General features: G+C 38.1%; 1 protein-coding gene across 2 annotated transcripts in view; it reads right to left on the bottom strand.

Annotated features, from left to right (window-relative positions):
- Window positions 1-4,992: 4,992 nt before the first annotated feature.
- The window catches only part of DCDC2 (doublecortin domain containing 2), a 56,833-nt gene continuing 49,172 nt past the window's right edge, over window positions 4,993-12,653 (bottom strand). For both annotated transcript variants that reach the window (XM_071450814.1, XM_071450820.1), the window contains 2 exons: window positions 8,915-9,253; window positions 4,993-7,632 (listed from right to left, as the gene is read on the bottom strand). In XM_071450814.1, coding sequence (XP_071306915.1) covers window positions 7,525-7,632; window positions 8,915-9,253 — 447 coding nt within the window. In that variant the 3' untranslated portion in view covers window positions 4,993-7,524. The remainder of the gene's footprint in view (window positions 7,633-8,914; window positions 9,254-12,653) is intronic.

Below are 12,653 nucleotides of genomic sequence, written 5' to 3'. Positions count from 1 at the left end.
CGTGGCCGTCGTGGGAGACGAACACTTTGGGTGCCACCTGTAATAAATCCGTGGTTCTCTGGGCTAATATAAATTCAGATCCAGCTTGCTCAGGACTAAAGCCCACACGGAATTGCATAGACTGAAGATAAAAGACGAGAAGCGCTCTTTGCCATGTGGGGACGAGTATCCAGTTCATTAGCTCGAGACAGGACACTTCTGGTAGCAGCAACCACCCAGGTAGCAAAGAGACTGAACCACACCTGCCGTAGGGTTTTATGCCCCAGGTGATGGGGGCGGGGAAAGAGGACCACGGCCAATGGGATAACATTGGGGAGGGGCGAGGGGACGGACCACCCGTGGGACAGACCACCAGGGCATACAGAAACCAGGGGGTTATGTGAGGGAGAAACCATGGGAGGGGGAATATACCATCCACGTGACCCAATAACATTTTTTTCAACATGCAGTGCAAACAACTAACTGTTTAGTGCAATACAACAGATACCAAGCTGAGTACCTAAAGTGCAGTGGCAGTGTGACTTGTTATCTCTGACACCACCACTTCATCACTGAGATGGGGAGTGTGGTATTTTCTGGGTACTCAGGACAAAGGAGGAATTGATGAAATCTGACTCCATATTCTTAGAAGGCTAATTTATTATTTTATGTGCTTAAATTATTATTAAGAATGCTATACTAAAACTATACTCAAGAATAGAGAAAGGATACAGACAGAAGGCTTAACAAGAATGATAATGAAAAACTCATGACTCACCAGAGCCTCAACACAGCTGGACATGATTGGTCATTAATTTAAAACAATTCACATAAAACCAATCAAACAATGATCAGTTGATAAACAATCTCCAGACCACATTCTAAAGCAGCAAACACAGGAGAAGCAAACAGATAATTATTGTTTTCATTTCTCTCTGAGACTTCTCAGCTTCCCAGGAGAAGAAATCCTGGCGAAGGGATTTTTCAGAAAATATGACAGGGACAGGGGAGTTTAAATCACTCAAATCTCTAGTTAAATCAGAGTTAATCTAGTGAAATCCCAACTAATACAAGGAGAAAAGTCTATGTATTACTGAAGTCTGAACACGTTTTCTTCTCTCAAGAGTGGGAGAATTCACTCATCTATGTGTACACAAACCTGAAGTACCACCCACCCTCTAAGTATTTGGTAATAAAATAAGGATTTCCTCATATCTCAAGCATTGATTTTGTTGAGCTTCTTGGTTCTACAACATTGAAGTGATTCATCTACAAAACTACTTCAGCTGAAGGCTGGACTGCTTCTTTTTCCCCCCTGGGGTTGGCTATTCCCATCTTCTCAAGCAGGAGTCCCCAAAGACTCATACCACTTTACCTGTTCCCAAGCAGACACTGTTTCCAGCCACTGGGATACTCACAGTGTGGGAAAGTCCTGCTCACTAGGGAGGAAGGGGGAACTGGGAGTTAATTTCTTAATGACAAATATCTATAAGAATAATCACATTTAAAAAAATAATTTGCTTAAAAATAAATAGTGTCATATTTGGGAGGAGGGGGGTGGTTTTAGCATTTGACAGAAATTGTTTTACCAGGTGTAACATTTAAATTGGAATATGCATTTCTAGAAATGCTTTTTCATTCTACTGTATTGAACAGCCTTGAAGAAGGAAACATAAGTGGTTTAATATTTAAAACCTTAAAATCTGAACAGGATATTTTTAGTTTCTGATAGAGCTAGATGAGAAAGAAGAAAACAAGAAGAGCCCTAAACTAAGAATTGAAAGCAGTGCAGTAAGTTCTAAGAAATGTACTTTCCCTTAGATCCTTATATAACCTTTTGTTTTAGTGTCTCAACCTAGTATTCCACTACGTGGAAGAAGTCATGTTACTCTGAATGGTGAGTACAAACTGCTATTTTCTGCCAAAGCCTTCCAAGGGGCCTTGATGGCCTGGAGAAAGGGGCTGGAACTGCCTGCAGCTCAACCAGGGCAAGAGCCAAGTACTGGTTCAAACACAGAAGAGCCAAGAAAAAAATGTCTCTGTGAATAAAATTGGTTGAACCCAGAAAGGTTCAAAATATACCCCAAAACTTGATTAAAACCAAATGAAGTTAGATGTTGTGCCAACAAATAGATATATTTTATTTAATAGTAAAAAAGGCAAAGAAAAAGAAAAAGAAAGGAAGATAAAAAGGGGGAGGGTGGGGATGATGCAGGGAGAGACTGACTTGGATTAGGTAGAAACATATCATCCTCCTGAGGGTCCCAATGACATCTTGTTGCTCCCCTCCATCTGGCCTTTTTGTGTGGTGAGGGTTCCCCACCTCCTGCTGCTGAAAAGTACAGAATTCATAGGATTCATATACATTTGGGCCAGGTGGGAATGCCCACGTGTGGTAGTTCACAGGGGTTCTTGGATGAAGCAAGAGACGAGAATGTTGACTCCATGTTTAGAAGGCTTGATTTATTATTTTATGATATATATATATTACATTATAACTATACTAAAAAGAAATAGAAGAAGAGGTTTCTTCAGAAGGCTAGCTAAGAATAGAATAGGAAAGAAAAGAATGATAACAAAGGCAGCTGGCTTGGACAGAGAGTCCAAGCTATCTGGTCTGTGGCTGGCCATTAATTGTAAACATTCAAGATGGCCCAATCAAAGATACACCTGATGCATTCCACAGCAGCAGATAACCATTGTTTACATTTTGTTTCTGAGGCCTCAGCTTCTAAGAAGGGAAAAATCCTAAAGAAAAGGATTTTCACAAAAGATGTCTGCGACACCCATGTACCTACCTTGCAGGGAGCCAGTTTGGCATTGTCCCTTGCAGCACTGTGGGTCTGTAGCATCATGTTTCAGTGCCTCGGTGCAGGGTTTGGGGACTCCTTTGTGGGGGGTCCTTTGACAGGCCACGACACCCCCTCTGCTGTCCTTCATGTGAATGTGGCTTTTCCTGGGGTGAAGGGGCCCCAGAGCTGAGCTCCTCTGCACAGCAGAGGATGGGTGCTCACTGCCTCTGGCCAGAGGCTTTTGTGCCACCCAAAACCTCTCCTTGCCCCCTCCTTTAGAGTCTGGCAGCTGATAGCCCTGGGACTGTGTTCTCCACCTTGAGGGTGCCAAGCTTGATCCCTCTGTAAATGTATTCTTCTTCCCCCAGCCCAGGCCCGAGTCACTTTATCTCAATCAATGAGCAGTGCAGGGCCTTAGTCAGGGTATGGAGGTCTTCTCTGCTGCTTTTATACAGTTTTGCTACAATAGGCAGAAGTGCTCCATGAAAATGTTTAAGCCATAAATAAAACCATTTTAGTCTCTAGCACTAGGGAGGGACAAACCCTTGCAGCAATAGATGCTGGGGTACAGCTGCAAACAGCTGGATCATGGAGGACCCCAGGATGAGCCCCAATTCAAAGGTGTCAAAGCACCCTTGGGGCAGAGGTGGTGACGCAACCCTGGGCTGCAGTAGGCAAAGCTCTGGCAGCAGGTGGAGGGAGGTGACCTTTCCCCTCACCTGTGGAGAGGATGGAGACTCACCTGTGGCTTTCTAAGTACAGCCTGGTTCTTGCAGGACAGTCCCAAGCAATGTCCTCTGACAGCCCCATCTGACAGTGCTGGGGGACTTTTCCACTCACGAGGTTAATACTAAAGACCTTTCAATGTTTTGGTGTCACATGTTACACTCTAGATCTGTACTTTCTTTCCTGAATTTTCCAAATCCTGTCCACTTCTTTACGGCCCCCATAGCTTCCAGTAGCTCTGAGGCCAATATTTCCTTTTTACTTCAGTGTTTCAAGACTTCTGAGCTTGGTTGAGCAAAGCACTGAAGTGTACACACAACATAAGAAAATACATCACCCTTTTTATGAAGTTACTGCTAGGTTTTGATATATATAAGATTATATAATCTTGTGTAATTTTAGCAAATTTCAGCTACAACCAATAATAATTTCCCATCACTAATGTTATAAGAAGATTAAATTATTATATATGCACATGAGTTATGTGTGCAGTGTGTGTGAGCACGCAGCAAATGCCTGCAGTTTCAGCACTCGCACACATCTGTAAATTGATGGATACAAAGGTGCACACACAGAATAATCTACAGAGAGCAGGTGGCTCCACTGTCTCTTGCCATGTCCACAGCACTTCTTTTAATCAAAACTTGGACTGAAGGCTGTCAGCCATCCAGAACAAAACATCCTTGAGTGATCCCATTCAATCATTTTGATTGCAACTACTTAGTAAACACACCTTTCATGGAGATACTTCATTTGGTATTTACATTTATTATCTAACTGTTGTTTTAATCTACTTTTGGGGTAATCAATTAAAATAGCCCAGCAACAATCCTTTCCCTGTATTTTCAAGTGATCAGAACACTCACTCTTTTATTCTTCTGCACACAGGTTTGTTTCACTGTACTTTAGATGAAACTGAGCAGGGATTATATTTTCCTTATTTTCACTCATTGTTTTCCACAAACTATCTTTATTTTGGCTCTGACATGTCAAGGCAGCAGAGCATTGGTTAAAATTCAATGAAAACTGCAGTCCTATAGGATTTAAGCCTATGCTTTATTGCTTTGCTGAAATTAGGAATCTCTGCAGGGAGACACATAGAAATTTGGTAATCTTGCCAGGAGCTGCCAGTGAACAGATAAACTCTTGTCATTTGCTGAGTATTGCCTGAACAGTGCACACATCCCAATAACCCAGGCCTAACCTGAACTGTGACATTGAAAAACTCCCTGAGCAAGTTTAGCTGCACCAATAGTCTTACATTTATAATTATGTATCAGCTACATTGTCAACGTATTTTCTTTCACAGTTGCAATAGGAAAACTACCAAATCGGTTGTTTTTGTTTTTGGGGGGTTTTTTAAAGTAAGTTTTAGTTATGGGAGAATCCTATCAGGTGCAAAATCACCAAATTTATAAAGTCAGTAACGCAAAGACAGATTTAACATCAAACAGATTTAACATCAAACAAATATGAGAGAAAACATAGGAATATCTGTACTAGTTCTCTTTAATAACAAATTATTTTTAAAAATAAAAGCAAAACAAGAAAACAGTTCTTTAAAAAACTCTCAGAATTGTTGTACATAAGCTTAATAAAATAACATTACATAAACTTTACAAAATAATGTATTTCTCAGGTGAAACTGAGGTAAGCCATGACACGCAGCGGATCATGACAGAGAAACTATTAGCAAGACCACCTGTATCTTTCTAGTTAAATTTCTACTAGAATTTTTTGTTAGGAATAAACTAGTTTCCCTAAATAAAAGAACCTGATACAAAATTCATGTTGTCAGTGTTGCAAGGTGAATGATAAAATGGTCATATCTCTATTTCCAAACAGTCTGATTTGCTTTTTTGAAAAAATATATCCTGTCTTTCTTACAATAGAACAGAGGGGAAAACATTTTCAAAGCTGAGTAACACTCACAGGAATTTCATGTTCCTATGAAGAAAAATGATAACATTACATTTCCCTAGAATTTAGTTTAATCCTTTAAATTATTCTTATTGATATCTGTTAGTCTTTTAAGCGTGGAAAATACCAAACTTTTGGGGAAAGGAAAGAAATGACAGAAACTACTGGCACTCAGAAGCTATAAATAGAAACCAACAATAAATGCACCTGTGCCTGTGTCATTTTACCTCACTATCACCCATAGTTATTTTATCCATTCTGTTTCAGGCTTTTGGTGGTCATGGGGGGGGGGGGGGGGGGCTGGGGGGAAGACTTGGTTGGTTTTTACATCTACTTAACTATAAATGTATTTTTAAATCCTAGAGAAATCAAATATATTTGAGCATAGGCTTAATTACGATCACAAAAAAAAAAAAAGAGAGAAGCAGGCATACTTTGCTTAAGAGCTTGGCTAAATGAGGAGCTTATTTTGAACTGATCACAAATGCAATGTTCCCTTCGATCTTTGTCAGACAGCTCAACATAAGCTACAGGTTTCACAGACAATTCAGAGATGTGACAGGACAAACTGTTCTAACCCTGTTCATACATTTTTTAACATGTCTTTTATACCTACATTGCCAAAGCACAGAAATATGCTGAAGGATCTCCACAAATTTCTATCACATTGGAAAAATATACTTAATAACTAGTAGAAGAAGGGAAGATGTTTGTTCGAGTGTCAGTTATGACAAATTGTTCTTCACATTCCTTAAACAGTACTTCAACTTCAATTTGTTCATAAATGTAATTCTTGTCTTAATGGCATGAAATCAACAAAAATGACATCGAGTTTCTTATAGTAATAATTTACTAGCATTAATGATAAGGAAACCCACTATTTCTTTTGTATAATTAATAAAATTATGCTCAGGACTGTATTTCTACGAACTACAAATTATTCCCATTACTAACAGAGAAATGATAAGAGCAATGGAATCAGCGTCATTAAGAGAATTAATACTGTGGATCAATGCCTTATTTACTAAAGCATATTAAGCCACAGCGTATCAGGAGACAGCTTGCTCAAAAGGATGATGACACACCATTTCACCACTTCCAACCATTAAGGCTATGCAAAGGCTTCATAAATGCAATAATTGTTCCTGACTTTTACAGAAAGCTGGGTGGGTTCATCCTGATGTCTCACATATTAAAATGGCTCCAACAACAGCAATGGTTTCATGGAAATTTCAGTCCGAATCCAGGCATGTGTGTTTTTTTTTTTTATCTCATTAATAAATTAAGCTTCCCTTTCACTGAATTACAAATCCATCCAAATTCAAAATTTTAAACTAATATACTATGTACTCTTCCTTTGCTTTTTTGTTCATGATGACAATAATTCACTATTAGTGAATCAGTGCAGGACAATCAACAAAATTTTCTCTTTTAAATGGAAACAAGCTGCAGTATTGCAAGCTGTCCACATGTATTCATAGTGCTAAATAAGTGCTGTTTATGCATGCAAAACCTAATAATTCTATTTAATGCACTGAAAATAGACTATTTACTAACATTGAACTGGTCCCTCATTATAGTAAACCATTTTCTGTGAGCATAAATCCATTAGGTGAGGAACATATTCTAGTTATGTCCTAATGTTATACCTGGAAATTATACCTATCATGTGGAATTTTAGAGGAAAAACTACACATGTCCTAGTTAAAAGGTGAAAAATAGTTTCTTTTCATGAACAAATTGACAAAGAAGTTTTGACATTGAATCTGGGTGTGTCTCTTTTCCTTTCCCTGGAAGAGTAATTTTTGTGGTTGTTCTATTGCTGCTAACTATCTGATACCACAGAATAGTTCATTTATTTCTAATACTACTATAAAGTTCTCTTGTATTTCCCCCCCCACTTTAATCCTATCAGAAAGTATCACCCTGTAAAAATAATTCTAGGTTCTTCTAGTAGATATAAATGCTTGTTTTTCATCAGTCCATAGAGCATCATCATCTCTCCATTCATTACTCAACCCTCCTTCCTTAGCAATCACAAAAAGTTACATGCTTTATATTTAAAGTGTTTTCCTTTTTCATTTTCTGCTCATGACGTTTTTCTTCTTTATGCAACTGCAGCATAGTCATTGCTCTGGTCGTTCTTTTCACTTTCTTGTGGGCTGGTGATTGTCACCCTTGGACTTGTGGATGCTTTTTCAAGACCAGGACCAACCTCAGGAAAAAGGACAGGCACTGTTAAGATCATCAGGTACCAAAGATTTCACTTCATTTAAATACAGAATTAAGCACCTCATATTAAAATTTCCACAAGGTATTCTTCATGTGAAAAACATGTTTTCCAAGGGTGATCATGTTAAAATTTTCATTTATTTTATACTTATATATCTTCCAAAGGAGAAAGCACTCACATTAGAGGTTCCCCCCTACAGGTTTTTCATCAAGCATCCAGTTACCCACATATGCATTTAAAGTGAACACTCACTCACTTTCTCCATTTCCATAAATAACTTCAGCTTATCTAAAACAAAAAAAAGTTTCGAATATATGAAGCACAGAATAAATTCAGAGCCCAAGTAAATGTCATGTTACTCAATTCTCTCAACTGAAAAATATTCTTGTGTGTCATAGAGGAACAGAAGAAAGCCCAGTTGCAAAGTTCAAGAAACCACTCCCAGTGTCACAGGATGCAGAGGAAGAAACTCTTTTTCAGCAGCCTGTAGGCAGGGAATGTGCAGCAATTTGCTCTGCTTCTGACACTCATGAATCCCACTCTTCCCAGACCTGGATTCTCCCCATCAAACAAAACACTTTGTTTCCCACACTCTGTGAGCTGGTCAGTTCATTGGACAGTCAGGGGAGTTCTCCTTATTTATGTGGATTGCATCCCTCCATCTAAGCCAACAGCATATTACCATGTATCCTAAATTAACAGAATATTTGCTTTTGAACTGACTAAAGCCCCTTGCTTTGAAGAATCTTGTTCATATCCACTGTATTTTTCAATTTCTAAGAAAAAGAGATAAAACTTCCACAAAGCAATGGCAAAAGCTCTTTATGAAATGCAACTTTTGTGAAAGTCAATTCATCAAAATAATGAGGCACTGGTGTCATGAACACACCCATCTGCTCTGTCCTAGAAGACAAAGTAGTGTAGAAATATATAATGATTCTGCTTTTCTGGAAACTGCAAGAATTTTTTTTCATTACTTTTTTTTTTTTTTCAAAATTCAGCATACTAAGAAAAGTAGAAGATGCAGATTCATCAAATAGTGAGAAACATCTGCTCTCTCAGTCAGAGGGCATATAATGTAATTACTGATGTAACTGATCTGTACAGATGAAAAACAACTTTTCCACAAACCAAAATTCTCATAAATGGTCTCAGGACTTTATCAGAAATTCACTACTTAGAGAGCAGATGAGAACCATAAGGTTGAGATGAATGACAAAGAAAATTGAATGACATAAGAAAATTTGAAAGAATAAACATTCACCTGGTTCTGACTGCCAGAATCCTCTTTTATTTCTTCTTCAGGCTGAAGATCACCTTGGTAGTTCAAATGCTCCATTCCCTCACCATTTCCTTCATTGTTTTTGCCATTTAAATGGATAAGTTCCTTTTCCTCTGCTTGGTCAACATTCTCTGTTTCTCCTGCTTCATCTTCATAATTTTCATTTAATTTCTTTTCATTTTTTTCCACTTCAATTCTTTCTTTAACAGTTTCCCCACTTTCCTCTCCATTCACTTCTGGATATTCTCCTTTATATGCCTCCTCTCCCCTGTCATCTTCCTCTTCTACATTTTCTTCTTCATCTACAGTTTCTGCTGGTCTCTGGTGAAAGGAAAAGCAGCAGCATTATGAGGCATTTTAAACCAGAATGCTCCGTGCAATTCTGATACATGACAGACATCAAATTCACAATTACATCATTACTGAGGAGTAAGTATGCTAATTTGAGGTTTGTCTACATGGACAGAAAATTATGCTCCTGTACTTACACCCCATAATGCCATTTTATTCTTCATTTCCAAAATGTGTTGGTGAGATTTATTTTCATGGATTAAACTCCATGATATTTATTACATGGAGTTTAATCCATTTGATCACACTCAAAACAACTGGAATGAACTGAATTTAATTGACACAGCAACAGCTTACTCTGTTCCATCTATTCCAGGTTCTCTAACTTTCTCGCATTTAGTACATACTTGTTTATAAAGTCCTGTCACAAGAAAATATCATGTATTACTAGCTTCCAAACTGTTCCCCCAGAAGCATTTTACCTGTGGGAAAATGCCATGACCATCAGTCTTGTCTTCTTTGAATACACAGAAAAGTGGTTAGAGAGATGACGTAGAGCTACCACTGATCACTTCCAAGACATTATTCCCTTCCCAAAGATCCCTGTGTACAGTGTTAGGTTTTGCTGGACAATTGGCAGCAATTTTTTCCTACACAGAATTGGACCAGCAGCCAGAAGAAACAAGATCTTGCCTCACATTGTAGAAGAGTTATCAGAAACTCACTACGGATAAAGCTGCTGGCAGCATCATCTCATGACAGCCTGGGAGATGGATGCACAAATTGTCTGGTCTTTGTCATTTGCCTTCCAGTTTCAGCTTTGAAGAGTCACCTGACTATTCAGTCCACCAATGCTCCTACCTGCCAAGATTACTTACATACTTGAGCTGAGGTATGAATGAAAATAAAGTGAAAAAATCCCACAGGAGTGACAAGGTGTCTGCCTCCCACCCAGCCTCATCAGACTCTAAATCAAAAGCATACAAGCAATAGATTATATCTCCTAATCAAAACTATTTGGAATTTTACTCTCCTCAGTAGCTCCTTTATGCAAGCACCTATCTGCAACAGAGAAGTTAAGTTGTCTTCTAAAAATTTCTTTTTCTCACTAATCATAACATTTCAAAAGAATTCTCTCATCACCTACAACATATTAATAAGAGCCAGTTCAGTAAGATCAAGAATTTATTGATGCCTCTTGATGAAACATCTTGATCTTCCTTTGATATCTGAGTAGCAACATCAGACAACTTTATTATGCCAGTGCACAATGCCATATTGGCACAGCTGCAAAATGAACGAGTTATTGTGTTGCAATAATTCACAGAATACGGAATTACCAGGAGTACTACGTGGGTACACAAACAGGTAAATACTGGCTCCGTACGTGATTTTTGAAGTACAGTCATTTCTATGTGTTTTTTATTCAAGCCTTTCTGACTCACTTTCATCTAGTAACATCAAACTGGCCTTATTACCACTAAAATAAAACTTTACCAAGCCAAGTCTTTACAGAAACCTTCAAAGAAGGCACCATCCAAAGCAAACTTGATCCAACCTTCATAACTTGCAGCACATAAAAATAGCAAAGAATCTGTAGATCCATAAATTCTGCTAGAAGTTACCTGCTACTCTTAGACATGTTATCTACTAATTTTCTTCCATTCTGCTAAGGAAATTAGCAGCTCTGAATTCTGAGCAGAAACAGGGGAGGGTGGGACAAATTACATGCATCAGACACCACTAACTAAAAATGTGTTTGGTTTTACTTAATGACATCTGCTTGCCATTACATTACACACACTAAATGAAGAGAGGATAAGAAAAGTCAACACATTCTTTCTCAGTTAACTGTTGTAGTCATCCAAGACATTACAATTCCAGCTTTTTGGTAGTGGGTACAAGCAGAAGTGAATATATGCTCTTGCCTGCGTGGCTTTAGGATGGTGGCTCATTCTGGACTGCAGAAGAAGTGTGTAAGCTTTATGCCATGGTGTAAACATATGCATCCCAATGCTTTGGCTGGTTTCACTCTGTGGAAGCAATCTTTGGCATGGAAGAACAATGGACATATGAGGTACAGTGATTTCCTAAAGTGCTATGCTAGCTGGATTCATTTGACCTTATCTGTCTAAAATAGATGTGGATGCAAATTTTTGAAGAGTTAAATCTGAGCAACATAGAATATAAACACAGCATTATTGAACTGTGCCCAGAAACTCACTGAACGCTCACAGAGAATAGTACTGGCATGAAATAACATTCCAATTCCAACTAATTTAACTTGATCAATCAAACTAAATTATAGGAAAAATAATAGTAGAAAACAAGATGAGTAGAACAACTCCCATCAGTGCAAGTATAATGTTTTTATAGTAACTGAAAATTTCAAGATAGCTGAGCATATTACTACAATGTCATTATTATTACAGACAAAAATAAAAAGCCATGTTTTCAGCTAGTTGGAAAGCAAAAGACATTCTTAATTTAATCTCTTTTCAAGCTACACTACATAAGAATGGACATTTCAAACAAGTTAAAAATCAACATTGATTCATTACTTTTCACAAGGTAATTGTGTAGTTCTACAAGAGTATTCATTATTTTTCACAAGGTAATCTGAAATGTGGTACAGTTCCCTCTGCATGCAGAGTCAAAGGTAGCCTTTCAAATGCAGATATAACCACTGACTGTGCATTTCAGACTGCACAGCAGACCTAAGACAGTTTCCTCCCCTATAGGGAGTAAACTGAAGGCCAAAATCACCCACCAAATAGTACATTGCTCTTTACATTAAAAAAGAGTGATACTTTCTACTGAGATCTTATTGACCTACTCACTATGCATAAATTAGCATTCTCTATTTTAAGTACACTTTCTTCACTGAGAAAGAGTTATACTAAGAAAACTTTGGATTTTTCATATTTAGGGAAAGAGAATGTTTATCTGCATATATACATGCAGGGGAGAAAACAGGAAAAGGGAGAAAACCAGAGGTCTTAATAGTGCAAAGCCTGTAAATGCTGTACATGCTTAACTTCACCTTCTTGAACAGTTTCAGTGATAGCAGTGATCCTGAAATTCTGAACTAAAGCCTACATTAAAGTACTTGGTGGGTCAGGGTGTAATTTAAAGTCCCCTGGAGTCATTGGGAACATTTTCATTGAATTTGATGCAGTCCAGACATACCTCCACCTACGACTGCACAAACTGCCTATTATATATGCATCAAAATTACCACAAACTGTGCTCCCTCAGTCAGAATAAACTAGGATGGGCACACTGAAAGCAAAACAGGTATGCTGAATGAGACCTACCTATCCTTGCAGAAATTATCAGACTCAAGTCAGCAACTTCCTTGTATACTGATAAGGAAGCAGCGACATTTCCCATCTTAGTTTTTAGCTTTTCATCAGTCATCTTTTAAATA

Source organism: Agelaius tricolor, unplaced genomic scaffold (genome assembly GCF_023055355.1).
Source record: "Agelaius tricolor isolate 1412-34295 unplaced genomic scaffold, bAgeTri1.0.p SCAF_2, whole genome shotgun sequence".
Lineage (NCBI taxonomy): Eukaryota > Metazoa > Chordata > Aves > Passeriformes > Icteridae > Agelaius > Agelaius tricolor.
This window is presented reverse-complemented; position numbering and strand designations above follow the sequence as displayed.